General features: G+C 38.5%; 1 protein-coding gene across 1 annotated transcript; it reads left to right on the top strand.

Annotated features, from left to right (window-relative positions):
• Window positions 1-3,664: 3,664 nt before the first annotated feature.
• zyx (zyxin) lies at window positions 3,665-20,064 on the top strand. The gene is given in 11 exon segments (XM_043261280.1): window positions 3,665-3,818; window positions 9,589-9,808; window positions 11,105-11,282; window positions 11,284-11,362; window positions 13,376-13,471; window positions 14,171-14,716; window positions 15,577-15,709; window positions 16,784-16,953; window positions 17,121-17,299; window positions 17,880-18,000; window positions 18,096-20,064. Coding segments are annotated over 10 exon segments (1,830 nt in total). The 5' UTR covers window positions 3,665-3,818; window positions 9,589-9,594; the 3' UTR covers window positions 18,210-20,064.
• Window positions 20,065-20,281: the final 217 nt, after the last annotated feature.

Here is a 20,281-nt window from a genome sequence, read left to right as displayed (position 1 = left end):
ATGGTGCTTTTTTTTTACCTTTTGCTGCTGGACAACCTCTGGTCCCCATTCACTTTCATTAAATGGAATAGAGCAGCTCATGCATTTTGCTAAACTTCTTTTTTTTGTGTGTGTGTAGGGAAAAAGTCAGTCATGTTTGGACCACCGTTAGGGTGCGTAAATAATGATTGAAAATACATGAATTTATGTGAACTATGCCTTTCGGGTGACCCTGTTTGCTTCGATTTAAACTGGAACCAGCTGTGGAAAATAGTGCGTGCAGCAAAATAGAGGTTGACCACGACTATTAAAACTAACTTGACTTTGGAAGTGTTGTTTTTGAGCGAGACTCCAGGTTTTGTGTCAGTTTGATCGTCTCACTGAGCACTGCGTGTTCTCGCCTCTTTCTTTCTGTGTCTTGCCAACCATTCCATGTGTCTGTATCTAATAAACCCCAGCCTCCTTTATCTTTCCCTCTTTCCCCTCCCTCTCCTTGGCTCTCTTTCTCAATCACTTACTCACCCACTCTGCCCTTACAAGGAAAGGCAGGCAGAGTTGATGTCATAGAAAGAAGAATGTTTAAAGAATCCAAAGGGGGCGAGACGGAGGGAGAGAGAGAGGTGTTTGGTTTGTAATACGCATGACCTGTGCGAAAGACAAACGAGAGAGAACTTGTTTAGACGGAGGGATGGTGTCATTCCTTTAAGAGACATGTAGGGGGAGGTCCGGCAGCTGTGAATCTGAAAGAAACAGGAGTAGAGACCGCAGAGAAAAAGTTTTCTACGAGATCACACGGTTTTACGGGCCTGCAGAGCGAGATACAAGAAGGAGACAGGCTTACAGGTAAGTCCTAAATGTTTACAGCACAAGGCTGCCGATTGTTTGACTTTTTTTTAACCAATTAACAGATTTTCTATGAATTGAAACTCATTTCCTAATGTGTAAATGGCACAAAACCTGGATCTACTTGTGCAAATAATGTTTTAATATGCTTTATTAAATATATGCTGCTTACATTTCTACAGCTGGTCATAAGGTCATTTTTGTCTGACAACCAGAAAGTGTGCATCAATGTTCTGAAAATATACTGAAATAAACACTACTTAGAATATAAAATAAATGTGTGTGTGTGTGTGTGTGTGTGTGTGTGTATTTATGTATGTATGTAAGCATTTTGTCCTTGAAATATTTTATATTCTAAGTAGTGTTATTTTTTTAGATATATATTTTCAGAACATTGATTAAAAAATACTACTAATAATAATAATAATAATAATAATAATAATATATATATATATATATATATATATATATATATATATATATATATATATATATATATATATATATATTACATTTATATGTAACATTTTAAATGTTTTTCATTTTAAAATGCTATATATATTTTTTTGTTTATCTTTTTGGGGGTTTTTTTAAGAAACAAACGTTTACTGTAATACTTTGCTTTTAAAATGTACTTTTTTATTTTCTATTAGGTATGCTATTTTATGACTGTTATAAATGAGAAGGTACATGCAGTTTAATATTTCCCCTAAATCTTCATCTGTCACATCTGACCACTTAAGGTTGTTGACTAACTGTGTATTGAAGAAAGCAAAAACGTGATCAAAGCGCCTAAAACTTTAAAAGCTGAAAAAAAAAGGTGCATATCTCTCAACAGCCGTTTAGTCATCATTGGCCACCGTTTTTGTCCCACCTCGAGCGGTCAGGAGAATGCGGAAGCGTGAACCGGAAGTGTGTCGAGAGTCGGTACATTAAGAAAAAGTTCATGTGGGCAGATCAGATTCGCCGATGAGCATCCCCACGAGAGCTTCTTAGAATTAACAGAATAATGCGTAACGCCAACACCGCGCCGTAAAGCGGTAAAAACGGGCATTTGTGCGTAAAACTGTAGGGAGTGAAAATAGACGCGGTGCCCCCATTAGAAAACCTGTACTGTTTTTTTTTTTTGGCATAACTGCACCTTTCCGGAGGAAAAACGACATGTAAGTGCCTTTATTTCACATTTTCTATAAAGCCTAACGGATAATGACAGCGGTTCGTCACAGATGACTGCAATCTGCATTTGCATCAAAACCACAAACCTATGCGTCCGCGGTGATTGGTAGGTTTGTAGTGAAACATGATTGTGTGACATGCATTTGTGTGTTTTTTGTTTTGTTTTTGTTTGTTTTGTTTTTCTGACTCGACACGTATTTTAACTACGTATTAAAAATGTTTCTTAGTTGTTTTGCAAATCCTGTCATGACTGAAAAACGTTTTGTACGATATAACCGCGGATGGAAATCGAGGGGTGGAGCGCGGTATGTTAACTAAACGCGATATTATTCATAAACGCTGGAGTTTGTGTAGCGGGATCGTCTTTATAATTTGCGTTATATTCAACGGGAGCTTTATCTCTCTTGTTCCTGGGTTTGCAGTCAGATATCCATATAAGGTGAAAGCTGCTTGTTTCAGCTCGCGCTGTTCTAGCGTCTGATAAGCGAACATCAGGAAAAAGCGACATAAAGTTTTCCGCATCTGAACGTTCGCGTTACGCTAATTAATTTTTTGAGGCGAGAATGGTGTATTAATGAATGAACGCAGGATTTGTCTGGGTGGAGTCCCTAAAGATGACAATGGGGTTTACTGGCCTTTGGGCGACGCCAGTGTGATTTAGGATTTTCCAGTTCAATAAGAGTATGTGCTGAATGCGGCCGTGGGACTGGAATGAGAGATTATAACAACATGATCGGTGCCTGTATTTTTTTTTGCACACATTTGCTTCATAAAATATCGGCATTCAGTGCAACGGTTTGTTTGTAATAAGTAGCTCGGCGACGCTCGTGCCGATAATTTAATTGGAAAACAGATGGGTTGAATTCTGATTGGACGAGCAGCTGCTAATACAGGCGAGCTAGGAAAAAGTTAGATTAAAGGAATAGTTCACCCCCCAAAAATACAATTTGATAAAAAATAATAATAATAATTGCTCATCCCTAAGTCAAGATGTGGATGAGTTTATTTACATCTCTCGCTTACCAGTGGTTCCTTTTGAAGTGAATGGGTGCCGTCAGTATGAGAGCTCAAATAGCGGATAAAAACATGAGTAATAATCCACGCAACTCCATCTGATCAAATTTGCCTCGCAACAAATTAATAACACAGTTTTTAACTTTTAAAAAAGTAGCTTCCAGTTAAAATAGAAGTCCTCTATCCATGAGTTTAAATACAGTTAAAATCTCATCTGAATCAGGAGAGAAATAAGAGCTCGTAACAACGTATCTCTGTATGTGGATTTGAATGAAGCACAGCTAACAAACATATCAATTTCAGAACAAGCTGAACCAACTTGTGCCAACTTAATGCTTATTAAAATGACTGGATTTAGCTTTTTTTTACTGAACAATGTTATTTATTGATTTATTTTTTAGTAACAAAGTTATTTCTTGCGTCTTTTTTAACAACACCGAATCAAATATTTTCACGTCAAGAATACATTTTACTTTCACAGAAAAGAAGCGTGGTATTCTACTGGCATACTTTGACACCCCCCACTATGACGTCATTGTGCGAGCCAAGCATAACCCAGACAGATCGTGGGTGTGCCGTACGCTTTTCACCACGGTCACCCAAAACAATAGAATCCCTGCTGCTTCTGGAGTTGTCACTGTACCAAATCCAACCGAGCGTCTTTGTAAATGTTTAAACTGGATTCAGGAAAGGAAGTTTAGTCATTATAGACGAGCGTCGTCATGGGACCGATTGTTCATATTCAGTATGTCATAGCTGACATTATCTTTCGAAACGGACTGTAAGTTGTTGTGTCATACAGTGTGGTAAGTTAACAGCTCACTGTTTGTCACCTCTCTGTATAAGTTGTAAAGAGACGTTTCTTTTCAGTATAACTGATCAGGATCAGCGCGCTACTCGAATGCACAGCTGTTTTAATATAGCTGTGAATTCTTATCTACAAGCTGTTTTAGCAGCAGCTACTCTGCGACTTGATGGAGAAGAGATGAAATCATCTTTAGAGGAAGCCAGAAAACTGCAATGCAGAAGAGTACCGGCAGTTCCCAGCCAGACAGAGGAACGATGACACGTTTGTTTTGGTCTACGGTTGATGTGTTATTTACATTTATGCATTTAGTTGACAGTTTTCTCCAAAGCTGCTCACGAAGAGCTTTCTGGCCACCGGCGCTCACAGTGGAACATTACTCACTGCAGTTTCAACATGTCTCGTTATTTATTTCTTATGTCTGCAGTGTGGTGAACAGAATGTTGAAGAGTTTTCACGCTGATCCTCCAGTTCCAAAGTTTTAGGGTAACGTTTACAGGCCGCAGTATCTATCGAGGCTGCATATGGAGGCCTCATGGAGCCAGATCAGCTGCGTCGTCTCTTTCCCAGACTCCCTATATCATATAGTCGTTCTGATCAAGTGATGAAATGCAGACACATGCGTAAGACCACTGGAATCTTTATGTTGCAGCTGTTTCTCTTTCTGTGACACACACACACACACACACACACTTTGAGAAGGCGCTAGTTCGATCAAATCCAAATCCTTTACTGGAACTCCATAGTTGGTAAAGAAAAGTCATAGTGTTTTTCCTGGGTAGTGTTTTGACTAGTTTGAACTGCATCGCGTTAAAGTTAGGCTGTTGTTTTGCATGTGATGGATGTCCTATCACTAATGTATTGTCTTCTTCACATTATCAGAGAGGCTAGCAGTGTAGCCAAACCATTACTGTACCCACGGAGACCAAACACTTTAGCCAAAGCTGGCAGCTGGTGACTTCAACGAGTAGGGAACAGCCTTTGTTGCTTTTAGTTAGAGCTAAGGCTGGGATGTTTTACTGTTATTTACAATATATACAGAGCGGTTTTGCAGGCGGGCTTTTATAAAGCGATGTCATGAAATGAAGAAGAAGACTTGGACTGCACCCATAAACTTACTTGTTCATGTTAGTTAATGAAAAGACAATCGTTCGGTGTTTGTTCATGTTTCTGTCGCTGTTACGTGACGTAGCTGTGGGCAAGAGACCTGGGCTGAAGACGTCATTGTTTCAAGAAATATACACATTCACTGTCCACACGAATACGCAAAGATCACATTTTCAGGTTTATCAAGTCTAAAGACACGGTTTCAGAGAATACCGTTTTCATTCTACCAAAACAGCGGCTCCGACTAGACTGAATGCCTGTACGATAAGAAATATATGTGTAAACAGCTAAACGCGTCTTAGTGTGGACTAGCTGGACTAGTTTTCTCTGGTGGAGTGTTGAGTCTGAGATCATTAAAACGTCATAGTTTACTGTTATGGGTATTGTCCTTCCATCAAGACTAGTTTAACAATGATCTCTAATGTAAATTTAGTAGCACATGTTAATGAATGTGTGCTGTCCATGATCAAATCAATAATTTTAATTGCTGCAAATTTGGTGTAATGACAGAATAATTTTTTTTTTGCACGAACTGCCCATTACAAGCATTTTATATAATTTTATAATTATTTATAAATATTGTTAACATTGTATTTTTATATGGAAGTAAAATAAAATGTAATTCTTTGTCAATTTAATGAACAACAGTGTGGAAAAAATTGAAGTTGAACTAAAGAAAACCGCTGACTAGAATGAATCTTTCTCGTAAGTCATGTTGGTTGTCAAGGAACGATGGATGGGTTGTTGTAGCAGCGCCAAAACTAACAGGAGATGTGGCCAACTTGTGGGTCTCCTGTTCTCTATGGTGCGCTTAGCTAAAGGGAACTCAGAATTAAGGATGTGGTCATCCTTTCCATTTTATGGCAGAGGACACTCAAAAGAGTAAGTCATAGCTGTTTGTTTTGAGCACCGCTGTCATGTGTGCTCTGCTAGGCATCTCTTACTGGTAACGGCTCACTGGAACATTCGTTCCACAAGCTCGTATTGATCTGGAGATGGAGGCCACGATGAGAATAAATAATATTTTGGACCTCAGGGTTTATGGCTTATTTTCTGTCCTGTGTGAATATTTCATCAGAGCATGCACTTTTGCATTATTAAACTCCACATCTGAACCGGTGGAGAAAGGTGAAGAATTTGCACTTCACATGTGACTGACTCTCGCTGCACTCTCAGATGGGATCAAAAAATACTCTTAAACCTCTTTTTTTGGGTTTGAACTCTGCTTCCACTTATGGTTATGAAGAATCCATTAAGGGCTTCTCAGATTTGGAGATGGTTTTGTGGACCACATCAAAGCATCTTGAACTGTTACAGTGTCTTAAATCAGTCATGAAGGTAGTGCAGAAGGGATCTTTACCCCAGACATTTTGGAAATATTTGTGTGAACTGGAGCTCTTCTTCTCAGGCCAGAACATGAAATCGGCTGGAGTTTGTGGTTGTGGTTTTGTGTGGGACTAAATTGCTTAATGGTTCATAATTATTCCCCTTGATAAAAATCACTTGCCAGTGTGGATTTGTATGGCTGTCAGTGGACTGCTTCTTTGCGATGTTTACACGTGACAAATTGAGTTGGACATGGCCCAAACGCGTCAAGGTGAGGAGGAACTTGCAGGTAATTGGTGTTTGTTTGGCACGACGTGAAGTGTTTTTATATTGTTGCCGTAATGCAGCATGGCTCAGTAATGTACCGTTATGTAGAGAAGTACACAGTTGTGTATATATCAGCTATTTTACTGTGGCTTTAAATCCGAATTTAGAGCCCAAACAAGGTCTGCATGATTAATCAGAATAAAACCAAAATCAAAATATACTGCACTGTTGTAGTAAATGTTGCTTCACAAACTCAGTCCTTGCATGAAGCCTGACAAAAGCTATACAATCTAGTTATAAAATTTGGCTTGGCCCTCTGACCTCCTATGATCACATATGCCATCAGTAAGGTAAGGTCAGGTGCTGCAGTTGCTCAAAATCAGCTGCAAATGCCTTGAAGACACTTTATTCTCACTGGTCAGATTCTGTGGTAAAAAGAACATGTTTTTTCTTAGACAAGTTCCTGTATTTAACCAATCTTGATATCAAATATCCAACAAACAGAAACAGAACGCACAAAACATTAACAAAAATTAAGATTAATATTTAATAAATATTCTTAATGTATAAGAGTAAAAGTTTTGAAAAACAAAACGTTCAGGCTAATCTATCGCCTTTACAAATAAAGCACTACTTTTAATTTTTACATTTTATAGTAGTAGTTATTTTGTTTAAAACGTTTGACAATTTCATACCCATTAAATTTGTTTTCAGTTACTCAAAGCAGGATAGAAGACAAAATTATAAATGTATAATTAATTTATCATTTAATTAGAATTGCATAATTATAGTTTAGAAACAAATGTCTATAAGATAGAATGCTTAACATTTCTCTGACTTATGTATACTGTAAAAATTCTAATTTTTATCAAACGTTTTCAAACAGGATGAGTTCATTTAAATATTTCAATCAATGTTTTATTCTTGCACATGTACTACAGCAGGGCACGCTTCAGATGAGAAGGTGGCAGTTTTTTTTGAGACGCTGAACTGAAACGATGAGAATGAAAGTGGACTGCAATGCAGCGCATGTTTCTTTCCTACCTGACCTAGAATAACATGATTTGGCAAGTCATAACATGGCAATCAGGATAGAATAACAGAAATGTGGCTCCAATTAGTAAAACTAGAAACAAAAGATGTTCTTTAGTCATGAACTCCTTGTACACATCATCTGCCTCTGAAGGCAACAGTGGATTGAAGTAGAGAGATAATTGACTGAGACAGGACAGGCTGCAACTGATGTCTTTAAAGTGTTTGCCATCATCCGTAATTCATACTTTCAAAGCATGAGTCTTTGATATGGTTCACTGGTTGTATTACGAGAACTATAGAGGGAAAAAAGTAATGACTTAGTCATAGGGTCAAATGAGACTTGGCTCAGCGGCAGCAGCGGGAGGAGGAAAAGGGGAATGAGGTAATGCCGTCGTTTTTAATGGCAAACATGCTTGAGGTAAATATTTGCACATAGCTCATGTCATGAGAGCACTTCTGCAGTATATCACATCCACATGTCTCAAGCACTTTGACTGTTTCTAGTTGAAGCTCGGTTGACCGTACCCCGAGGCCTCGTAATGGGAAAGTCATGGTATGACTTCTGCCCCGACAACCTCGGTTTGGAGAGCTTGCTTGTGTGCGCGCACAATCAAAACACAAAATATATCTCCCAACAAGAGGACTTTGTATCTTTTGAACTGCGTTTTTGACCATATGTGTTCTGCGGTGTCCTGCAAGTACATATTTTTAAAGGGTGCCTGCATGACAGGTAATATTTTCCCTTTGTCTTTTGACATAAAAGGACATCTTGTACTCTGAAAACGAAACTCTCAAAGCATGTAGGCCAATTCCCATAAGAACATCTTATGAAACTAAAGGCTGGAATGCACTGCACAGACAAATAATGTTTTATTTACATAATGTTTACACTTTGTTGGTTAAAATGAAATGATTCGTGAGCATGCAGAACTTCAGAAGCCAACCCAGTGTCATAAATTATGAACCTCTGGGTGCTTTTCTGCTGTATTGTTTTTACGTATCTTATTACACGTTTTGTGGCAGTTTCTAAGAGAAATGTCCACTGAGTGGCATTAAAACATGGGTTCAATACGTGACCCCGGCACATTATTATATTGATATAGGTATGCATTGCTGTGTTTTTATTATGTTCACAATTCAGATATCCAGCGACTGTCGGTAAAAGTTAATGCTCTATCATGTTGGAAATATCGATAATGTTATCAAATGCAAAACCCCTATGAAAGTGCATTTGTTGACGCAACCGTTCCGATTGAACTTCCTTACGTGCAGATTTGAGTTTTGTTAAACCGCAGTTACACAGGTTTCAAACCCAAGCTTCTCACCTCTCAAATACATCTCACGAGACCAGGTAGCTAGAACTTCTAGCTTTATAATATAGTCATGAGGAGAAAAAATCTATATAAAAAAGAACCCTTTTTTAAAAAAATTCATTGTTAGAGTGAGAAATTCTTTTTTGGATATGAAACCAAGTTAAGCAAAATGTGGATATGACACAAGCCAGAAATATACACGACATAACTGTTTGTAACTTGTTCACGTTAGTTAAAGTTTAAAAAAGGAACTTCGTTTATGACTAATCAGGGAACAGCATTTTTTACTGTTTTTACTCGTTTACTTCCCTGCAGTTACTGTGAAGTCAGATGCTGACCACATCGTCAACATCATCATTTGATACTTGTATACCAACTATTAATTTATGAGAGGAATTTCCCACTCATATTTTCAGGGTGTTTTAAAGGAACACGTTAAAATTTAACCCCGATGGCTGACTAACCTACATACAGGTGGGCAGCTCTCTTGAAAACCAATTCCACATGATCAACACTGTTTCAGGCACCAAAGCTACAAAACCATTTTCCATGTGCTTTCAAGCCGAACTATGCAACCAAGTTCCAACCTGGTGGTTTTTTTGTTTGCGTTGCAAAATTTTAGATGTGATGTTATGAAATATAATATAATGAATTGTAATAATATGTGATGTCAATATAACGCTTAATTGACTTGTTTTGATAACATGTTGTTGCCCTTTTCAGATCAAGATGGCTGACTCTAGCACTGGCAAGCCTGTTGTGGTCACTTCCTCCGTCTCCCTCAAAATGACCGCTCCTTCTTTCTACAACCAACCCAAAAAGTTTGCGTCTGTCGCTCCACCACGCCCCAAAGGACAGATGGGCCCATCACATCCCTCATCATTTATAAGCACTGGTGTTATTGGACGGGTTGGAGAGATGCCCCCGCCCTCTCTTTGTGAGGGTAAGGCAATAAAAAAAATCTCATACGTGTCAAATATTTGTGCTCTTTGTATAAATTATTAATGTGAAAATTTGTAATGTTTACAGAAAAATGTTTTTATAACTCCAAAATTTCAATAGAAATCATCAAATAAATCATTTTTTGTTTTGTTTTAATAAATTAAAAATCATGCATTATTTAAAAAATATTTCAGGTTTTGAAGGATTTTAACCACTTGTAATTCTTCTAGCTGAACTAGCCTTGCCTTCTTATTAGGGCTGTCACGATGTTATTTTTCACACCACGGTTATTTCGGCCGAAAGAATCGAAACGCAGTTCGAGCACAGAGCTCACTTCTAATGATCTGATTATCAGAATCAGTTGTGTTAACTAAGAGAGACGTGCGAAATATGCAGAGCAGGGGTATGCGAGGACTGAAATTGAGAACTGCTGTTTTCGAGCTGTAGTCGAAAAACTCCCATACTGGCGAGCTTACTTTTTTTCGGAATGTGGACAAAGCTTTGACTCTCCCACTCAGACGACAAGGTTCTTGCGCGCGCTGCGTCTTCTTATTTGACAGCAGGTGTCAGCTTTATAATGCGCAATACTGTCACCTGGGAGATCAACCAGACGCTAACTCTTTATTAATTTACATGATTTGTTATTATAAGGGTCCCATTAATTTTAATTATCATGGTTATTGCCAAAACCGGTATATCGTCTCACCCTAAATGAACATGGTGTCGATATTTCATTATTTGAATATCATGGTTATCGTCAAAACCGGTATATTTCGACACGCCTACTTATAAAAACGTTAAATAATCTGATATGTTGATTCTTTATTATACATTGAATGTGTAGTGTAAGAAAGCTAACCCTACTTGGTTTTCAGACTTAAGCTTTGTATATCCTCGCAGTTACTGCAACAGATTGCACAATTGTAGTATTCTCTCCTCACCAGAATTACAACATGTGCTCTTGGCAGCAGAGTGAATTTTCAGACATGACTGTTAAAATAATCACTTTTGAGCCAAGTGGTAAACGCGTATAAACAACCAAAGATTAAAATAGCATTTTTCTGTCTTGTGTCTGGCGTATTCATTATCTGTATTGTCTCTCAAATAACAGCCCTGTTTATCTAAATTGTTGTTTTCTCATATGTGAGGAAGCAACAATGTATGCTAATGTACGTTCGGTATGTAGATAAGCTGTGCTATCATGCTTTGTGTAGTTGAATGAACAGTGCAGAGAGGGATTGTTTTGTTAATGTGAACTGGTGCAAGTATAATGAAATTCACTGCCTTCATTCATTAGACTTCCCGCCCCCACCTCCTCCTCCACTGGACGATGCAGAGCTTCCAGCCCCTCCTCCAGAATGCCAAACCACACCCCCTGCATCTGATGCCCCTCCTCCTGCTTTCCCAGCCCCGCCCCCTGTTGCAGAAGACCTGAACCTCCCTGCACCTCCCGAGGAATTAACCCCTGCACCTTCTGCCTCCTCCCCCCCCCCCACCACCACCACCACCACCACCTCCTCCTCTCCCCGAGACCGGTGCAGGTGCCAACTCTCAGGTAGGTTTCCAAATACTTGATTTCATTTCAACTTGATTTTAATCTTTACATGTCTTTTCTTGCCCTTGTGTCGTTTTCAGCCTCGTCCTTGTGGTGTTTTTTTCCTTTTTAATGCCTATATAACTCTGACAAAGACGGGGTTTGTGTTCAGATCGGCATTCAGAAAAGTTTGATTTGCATATTAGTCATTTTTATAGCATCCTGAAATATAAACATTAAAAGAGAAAAAAAACATGTCAACATTTTAAATAAAAAATGCTATGAATGTGTAACATAGTGCAGTAATTGGTTAAATGCTCCCATTTTTACCTTGAATGTTTTTTTTATTAAATATTTTGTTATACGAAACATTGTTTACAAGCTGTTTTATTGATATTTTTTCCATTGTTGAAACATGATTGAGCTATAGCGCAAGACATGATAAATTTCAAAAAGTTATGTTTTTTTTCAACATGCCTTCTAATGGTAATTTATTTGGTGCTATAACTTGTAGAAAAGATGTTGCCTCTTTATTTGAACTGAGGCGGCTTCATCTCTCACGATACGATAAAGAGCACCATAATTAATGAACTCATTGTTTGAATTTTGTCCTAAAACTGACCAAATTTGAAAGCTGAGACTTTTTCAAATCAACAGTGACAGAGCAGAGAAATCAGTGTTGTGAACCCAACTCCTAACTGCTGCAGCCAAAGCATGATATCGGAGAAGCACGTTATGTTTTAGCCAACGATTTCGGCAACCCAAAACCATTTTATTTACCAAAACTTTGGTGCATTACTAATTCTCCCTCATTCAAACTAGCGATTTACAGTCTTATATAAATGAAGAAGAAAGGAAGGTCGAATTAAGCGGTTTGCTGCAGTAAACTCTGCGATCCTGTGAGACGCAGTTATGCTTGCTGCCTGCTGACATGTCCATATAAGCCCTGGCTCTATTTATGGATGTGTTATTGTGGTGAGTGCGATGTAATTGGGCTACATCATCACTCTCGCAGGGCCTCGTTCAATCAAACAGACCTGCTGTCGCTACTAAGTGCAGTACAACTCGAGTGCGCATAAACATTTTCTTTGTGCAAGTTGCAGAAAATGTGCTCCCCTTTAGGCCATCCAAGATGTAGATGTGTTTGTTTTTTCGTCAGAACAGATTTTGACAGATACTGCTTTACATTACTTCACCAGTGGCTCTTCTGCAGTGAATGGGTGCCGTCAGAATGAGGCTGCTAAATAAAAAAGTAATCCAGTTGATCAATTAATAGCTTGTAAAGTAAGTATTTCTCTGCGGGTTAAAACAGAAGAAAGCTTTATTATGGATAGAGTACGATTTATATGAAGATTTATTACAAACACCCAGGTTTTACTTCACAAGATGATAATATATGCAGTAGTTGATGAAACCGATGCATTAAACAATACAAGTTGCTATGAATAAACTAAGACGTCTATCTAGTTGGTTGCTGTTCAAGTATCTGAACGTAATGCCTGAATTTTAAGGCTTATAATGGCTCTTTCGTTTCCACTGTCAAGCAATGCAGTTATTTGTCACAGAAAGTGTGTGCTTCTTTTTTCAACATTATGCGGTGATTGTGCCGGGCTGTGGTTTTCTCGGAGCAAGACTGTAATTTGTTTGTGTCTTTCTGAGCTCTTCCAAATTTCTAAGAGCGTCATCCCTCTCATTTTCACATTCACACGCATATTTTGCCCTTTTATTTTCATATATAATTTGATCGAATGACTTTAACCAGGCATTATTTATAATCTAGGAACACTTTGCAAAAGGCATCCTTATTTATATCTCACCCTGTCATTTTCTGTTTCACATATTCCCGTTTTATTGCTTTGTACCATATCCCACCCTTTTATTGCCTCTTGTTTTCTTTTTGACACCGTCTTGTTTCATGGCTGATTCACCCTTTCTTGTGATACCCTCTCCTATACCACATCCTCTCTGACCTCTCTTACACCCCACACTCATCTTGTCTCAAATTCTCTCCCACATTGTATCTTGTTTCCATAGAGGGTGTTTGAGAAACAGACCAGTTTTGACAGGCAGTTGGGCTCTTTGACCGATATGTTATCAGAAATGGAGACGAGCGGACCTTTCAATCCAAAGGTAACTGCAGATCCTTTGACCTCCGATGTTGTAACTTGAACTTCAGGCCTCAGTTATTTTTCTGTACATTTTTTTTAAACCTAATATAACTAATCTGTATGATTTAGTTTTCTTTAGTAGAACTTAAAAAGAGATATTTAGTAAAATGTCCACACTGCTCTCACACAATGAAAGCATAAAGTGATGAAATATTACAAAACAACAGTAAAAATAGTCCAAATGACTCCCTAGCCTTGAGGGTGAATAAATATTATTATGAGTATAGACTAATTAAGTATTTTTGCCAGAGGTCAGCAAACATGGAATTTTTGATGGCTGATATCAATATTTTAGGCTGATGACCAAAGTATATAAAACTAATTATAAATACGCAGTATTTACTAAAATAAAAATACATGTAAAATTAATCAACGTAACAAATAAACCTGATGAGAAAATAAACCTGTAAAACACATACATATATTAATACTTTAATCCTGTTTTAATCTAATATTTTCACAAATGAAGAAATTAAACTGACGTTAATTAGTTTATTTTAATCGTCCGTGACCATAACTGGATAATGGAGGAACAAAAAATTTTTCACAATCTTAATCTTGCAACATTCTGACTCCACGATTGAGAGATTTTGTAAGACATTTAAGTTCCTCGTTCCTCATCAGATGTGTGATGTATATCTCTCTGTGTTTGTTTGCTCAGTTGCCTAGCCAGATTTCATCAGCATCAGCGGCAAAACCTGCAGCGCCACCGCCGACCGCTCCTAAACCTGCCCTTTCCTTTCTGCCCCCTCCTGAGCTGCAGGATCGTCCTCCCCCTGCTCCTTGGGCTGAGGAGCTACGTGCCCGAACACGACCGGCCAATCAGAACGTAATATCTGCCCCCGCACCTGCGCAGTCATTTCCTAAGGCCCCAGCTGTGGCTCCAAAGACCAACTTCCCTCCGAGTCAGCTGAATTCAAATTTTGGATCCAAAACAGTTAGTCCTGCACCTACCGGAGGAGCAAGAGTGTTTAACCACGCCGTTAAAACCCCCGCCCAAAGCTCTTTCCCGCCGCCTCCACCTGCCGCCCCCCCTGCCCCTGTTCCTCCACCAGCAAACATTCCCGCCCCTGCACCTACGTTCAATCACTCTGAAACAGCTCCCATTGGCAGTCAGCAAAGCTTTGCTCCGCCTTCTCCTGCTGCACCCAAGACATCGCCAGTCTCGTCATTCAACAGACCAGCAGGAAACGCTGTTCCACCAAAGGTGGGTGTGCTTCAGATTATGTAATGCAGTTATATTAAGTTACAGGAACTGTGCAAAATAAAGATAATTCTATATTAAAGTAGCAGTAAGTACCTTGCATTGTAAATGATATAAAAAATAAAAGACATTAAATGATACATTTCATAGGCAAAGAGGTTATTGGTTTTTATTTTAAATGGTGAAAAAAATCTTCAGCATAGGTGCATTAAAATGATCGAAAGTGCAAGATTTCTATTTCGAAGTAATTTTGTCTTTCTGTTCTTCATTCAATATTAAAAATTAATTAATCGATAGTTATAAGAAATGCAAAAGAGTACAAAATCAGCGTGTTTTCTGAAGGATCACAAGGCACTAAAGACTGAAGTAATGAATGAAAAATGAAAAATACAGACTTGGTGAACATTAAAGATATTGTTTAAAGGGTAACTCCACCCCAAAATGACAATGAAATTTTGTCATTAATCATCCCATCTCATTCAAATCCATAAAGTCGTTATTTTTATTTCTATGCATACAAAAATATTCTCGTATATTCACGAAGCTGTAAAATTACAGTTCAACCCCTGACATCACATGCACCATTTCACCCTTCTCCTTGCAACGTTTCTGGATGTTGATCATATTTATTACATTGCTGTCTATGAGAGGGTCAGAATGAAACAAAAATAGCTTAATTTGTGTTCTGATGACGAACGAAGCCTTTAACGGATTTAAGTGATTGACGCATTTTTTTCATTTTGGGGTGGAGTAACCATTTAAGATAATTAAACGATAAAAGATATTAAGTTTGCATGTGTCAGATAAAAATGACCTATGAAAAATGTTTGAATGGCTTCATTTCTGTTGCTGTTGTGTTTCAGGTGTCTGGTTCAGGTTCAGGTCCTGGTGGAGCTCCTCTCACTATGAGGGAAGTAGAAGAGCTGGAGAAAATGACTAAGGACTTTATCAAAGACATGGACAAACATCCTCCTGTGATCACCTCTTCAGCTACAGGTACACAAACACTATCAGCTCTCCTCCTACAACCAACCTCGCTTCCACCTTGTGTACACACCCACACCCTTAAGATTTCATTTATCCTTTATTCATTATAATTTCACTCATTTCCTGAGTTTGATGTTAATTTAAGCCTCATTCACAGACGTCCATATGGCTCTTGTTTAACGCGCAGCAGACAAGCTGTGATAAACACTCGCTGTGCGATGGTGCCAGACGTCTCTTGCTCTTTCTCCGTCTCTCTCTTTATCAGCCCGTGTAGGTGTTCAGCTTGATATAGCTTCTCTATCTCGGGTTTATTACTCTATTATCAGTGTCTAAACGGCACAGAGCTTCACCTCTCTCTTCTCTCTGGATGAGTGTTGTAATGATCTCACTCCGTCTTTGTCAGTATTGAGGGTTTACTTGGTAGCTTAGATGTGTGAGCAGGTGAAAGCTGGAAATAGTTTTTGATCAGTTTTTAATTTCGTTCGGCCTACTTTCACCTACAGACGAAATAAACTGTTCGATTGGTGTTTTTAAGCCTCGCCCCCGTTGGTTACTGTTGTAAGGAAGCGTCACAAAATGTCCTGTAGAAATGAGACATGGAAATTCGTGACTCTGGACCATAAAACTGTCATATGAAAGCTGGGTATTAAGTATCCCATTGGATGGTTTGTTAGGATAGGACAATACCTGAAATCTAAAAAACTCAAAATATTGAGAAAATCCCCTTTTGTTTTCAATGTATGGCCAAAAATTTCTTTTTTTAGTGGAAGTTGCCCATCGTGATTCCATTTATCTGTTTTCTTACCATACAAAATGTATTCTCAACGTTTCATAACGTTACGGTTGAAACACCGATGTCGGGTGGACTATTCTGACTGTTGTTTTTTTTATATGGTGAATGGCAACAGTGCTTGGTCAAGAATGTTTTTAAGGTGGGGGTCAGTTAGTGAGGCCAAGCTCCTCATCAGTCACCTAGTTGCAACTCCAGAGACTAATCTCCGTGTTCTCATAACGAATCCTCCTTTACCTTGTAAATCGCCCATAGTCTCCGATCATTAATATGAAGATCTTTTTCCTTTTCAGAGGTGTGTGGTAAATGTGGAGAGTCTCTGTCTAGATCTCAGCCAGCAGTAAGAGCGATGGACAAACTCTTCCACTCCCATTGTTTCTGCTGCATGACCTGTCGGCGCCCCCTACAGGGCATGCAGTTCTACGACCGTGACGGAACTCCTCAGTGTGAGGACTGCTACATGGTGAGACATGGGAAAGTACATATTTGTGGTTTACATTTTTTGGAATCAGGAAAAACAAAACTATGCGCTGTTATCCACATGCCATGCTTCGTGTTTCTGACATTGCTCACCCATTTCTTTCATCAGAGCGATGTTTTTCTCACTGTTTGTCTCCTGTGTGGTTCCAGAACTCTCTGGCTGTGTGTTCTCGCTGTGGGGAGCGGATCACAGATCGTGTCCTGAAGGCGGTGGGCCAGTGTTTCCATGCCCAATGTTTCCTCTGCACTACCTGTGGCTGTACCCTGGAGGGCGCTCCATTCATCACCGATGACAATAACAACCCCTACTGTGTCAAAGATTACCATCGGTGAGCCATCACCAAATAAGAGAGCCGCCACAGCTCTCAGTTAGACGCAAGAGCAGCTGTCCCATTTAATCAGTCAATCGGGTTATAAAACAATTAAGTGAGTTTTTATATGGGTCGTTGTTCTATTGGGCCTATAAAATGAAGCTTCCTTAAATTTTTCCTTAAAAAATCCACAGAATTGTTCAGTTTACAAATTTATTTATCACAAATTTATTAATTTTTTTTAATAAAAGGACATCACTGGCATTTCATTAAGAGCAAATATGTTTATTGTGATGGAAAGTTATTACATAGTATTTTGTTTTCGTTTTTTTTGTGTAATTTTTTATTTTTATTTTTTAGCATTGTATCGGAGCAAATGTGTTTATTGTGGTGAAAATAATCTATTTTCACATGGAAAAATAAACGTGTTGCAAATAATAAATGAATGCGACTTTTATAGAGTACAATAGAATAGGGAAAAATTAATACTTGGGTCATAAAAGTGCCTAAAGTTGAATAAACACCCATATCAAATTTTATATAATATCAAAAATAATGTTTTATATATCTGAACTTCTCTCCTTGTTCTCTCCCTCAGCCGTTTCTCTCCTCTCTGCGTAAGCTGCAATGAGCCGATCGTTCCCGACCCTGGAAGTGAAGAAACGGTCAGGGTTGTTGCCTTAGAGAAGAACTTTCACCTGAAGTGCTACCGCTGTGAGGTGCGAAGTTTATTATATTTTTTTCTCAGCCACAAATTAGACAAATCATGTTTTAAATTTTCGAATAAAAAAATGTCGTCTCCCTTTCGTTGCAGGATTGTTCTCGTCCCCTTTCCATAGAGGCAGATGCCGATGGCTGTTATCCACTGGATGGCAGAATTCTGTGCATGAAGTGCCATACCCAACGCGCGAAGCAGGCCAAACACTGATTGGTGGAACTCGCCACGACCCTAAACCAAATTTAAAAACACATAATTGGCTCAGCGTTTGAAATGTACTTGCCGTATGTGTTTGTGAGTGTTTCTTCTCTCTTCCGTTTCACATTCTCATTTGTCTCACGTTTGCTCGATGACAGTTTCGCCTTTTCTCGACAAAGCTCTGCTGCTTTTTCTGAATGGCCTCATTCAGAGCTAGGTCAATAGCTTGCCCTCTTTGCCCTGGCTGTTTTCTGATGGGGCTTGATATGTGCGAGCGCAATGTTAGTGCCTCTATGTTGAATGTTATATGCGACACAGTTTTTACCCCTAGATTGATATGTAAAGTGTTAGAGAAGTGATTTTTAGGGCTGTTTTTTGGCTTGAATTTTTACTGTAGTGGCTGACTCGGTGCAGAGGTAATGTACTGCACTGCCGTCTCAGTTTAGCGAGCTGTACGACTCCCAGCATGCCTTTATAAAAACTCAGAACATCCATAAATTGTACCACAGCTACCGAGGCGAGAGGTAACGTCAGTATATCCACAACCACCCATGCACTTTCGATAAGGCTTTCCGAAACATACCTTGTAGTTGATGAGAAGGGCTCTGTGTAGTCGCGACAAACGTAAAATAAGCAAAAACAAAGGCAGGGAAAGGCGAAAGAACAACGCAACTTATGTATTTGTCATGCATGCTTCGTTTATAGAACTGTTTACTTGTAAATGAACATATTTTAAAAAGCACATTTGTTTTGTCCTCAAACGTATCAAATATGTGATGATACAGTAAAGTAAGTTTGCATTGCTTATCATAGCCGGTGTCAGTTCAGTTGGTTTTCATTCCACATATTGCTAGAGGTATTTAGCGATTGCACAGTTGTAGGTGGATTTGACCATTTAAAATGTATTTCCAAAGAAAAGCACATGAGTCACTGAGACTAATAAGACTATCACATTGTAGCTAAAAACATCTGGATTATTATAGATGCACAAAAGTTTCTGAATATACTTAGAGACTTTTGGTTATTTATATATATATATATATATATATATATATATATATATATATATATATATATATATATATATATATATATATATATATATATATATATAAAAAATTCGTTCATCACAAAACTGTACAGTCCATTTTATGACTTTCTCTTAAAAACAACAGTGTTTCTGTAGACTAACGCGTTTCCGAACAAATTGAAATGTTTTCTTTTTACCAGTCAGCACTCCCGTTGATTCCAGGTTTCCGACATTTTGCATTTTAGATTTTAGTTTCGTGTTTTGTTGCGTTTTTCGCAACAACCACCGTCTCGCTAACACCACTTACTTTGGCTTTAAGGTAGCACTGATATTATTTTGAGACTTGCATTCAGTAGCTCAGAAACGTTTTATTTACCGTTGCATCTCAGTGTGTGTTTTCATTCCTGGCATCGTCTCTTGACTAACAAAGATATTCTCGTATTTGATTTAATCGAATAAAACGATGGCTCCCATCATAATAAGTTACTTGACCAAATCCAAACATTATGCATGATTGTTATTGTTATTACAGTGTTTTTATGCATTGTTGCACGGTTGCCTCATTTTCATGCTGGTATCACAATACTGCTGAATTCAGCAAGCTGTTATTGACCATTTGAACACTTGTGGTTAGCCTCCATGTATTTACCATTTACCAGTACTTCGTCTTTCTCTCTCTCTCTCTCTCTCTTTGAAAACTGAACATCTAAATTCCTCTCTTAATATGTGAATGTGTGTATGTTTACGGTCAAACGTATGCCAACCTATTATTTTTGCTACCATTGTTTTCCTTCCACATTTGTACTGTATTCTGAACTAATAAAAGTATCAAATTGACAAACGGAGCGCTTTTTGATCTGCCGCTGGACCTAAAACACTTTCCCATTTTAGTCCGTTTCATTTTCTTCTTAAAGTAATGTGTATTTCAGAAGTGACTACGCGTGTTTACGCTTTTGTCATGTGACTGCTTCCAAACATGTTCGTTCCCACGCAATGCGTGACGTGCTCTTTTGTGGTTCTGCTCCTCTCACACCCCCTCAGTTCTTATCAGCTC

This window comes from Puntigrus tetrazona, chromosome 16 (assembly GCF_018831695.1).
Source record: "Puntigrus tetrazona isolate hp1 chromosome 16, ASM1883169v1, whole genome shotgun sequence".
Lineage (NCBI taxonomy): Eukaryota > Metazoa > Chordata > Actinopteri > Cypriniformes > Cyprinidae > Puntigrus > Puntigrus tetrazona.
Note: the sequence above shows the minus strand (reverse complement) of the source record. Positions and strands in the feature narration are given on the sequence as shown.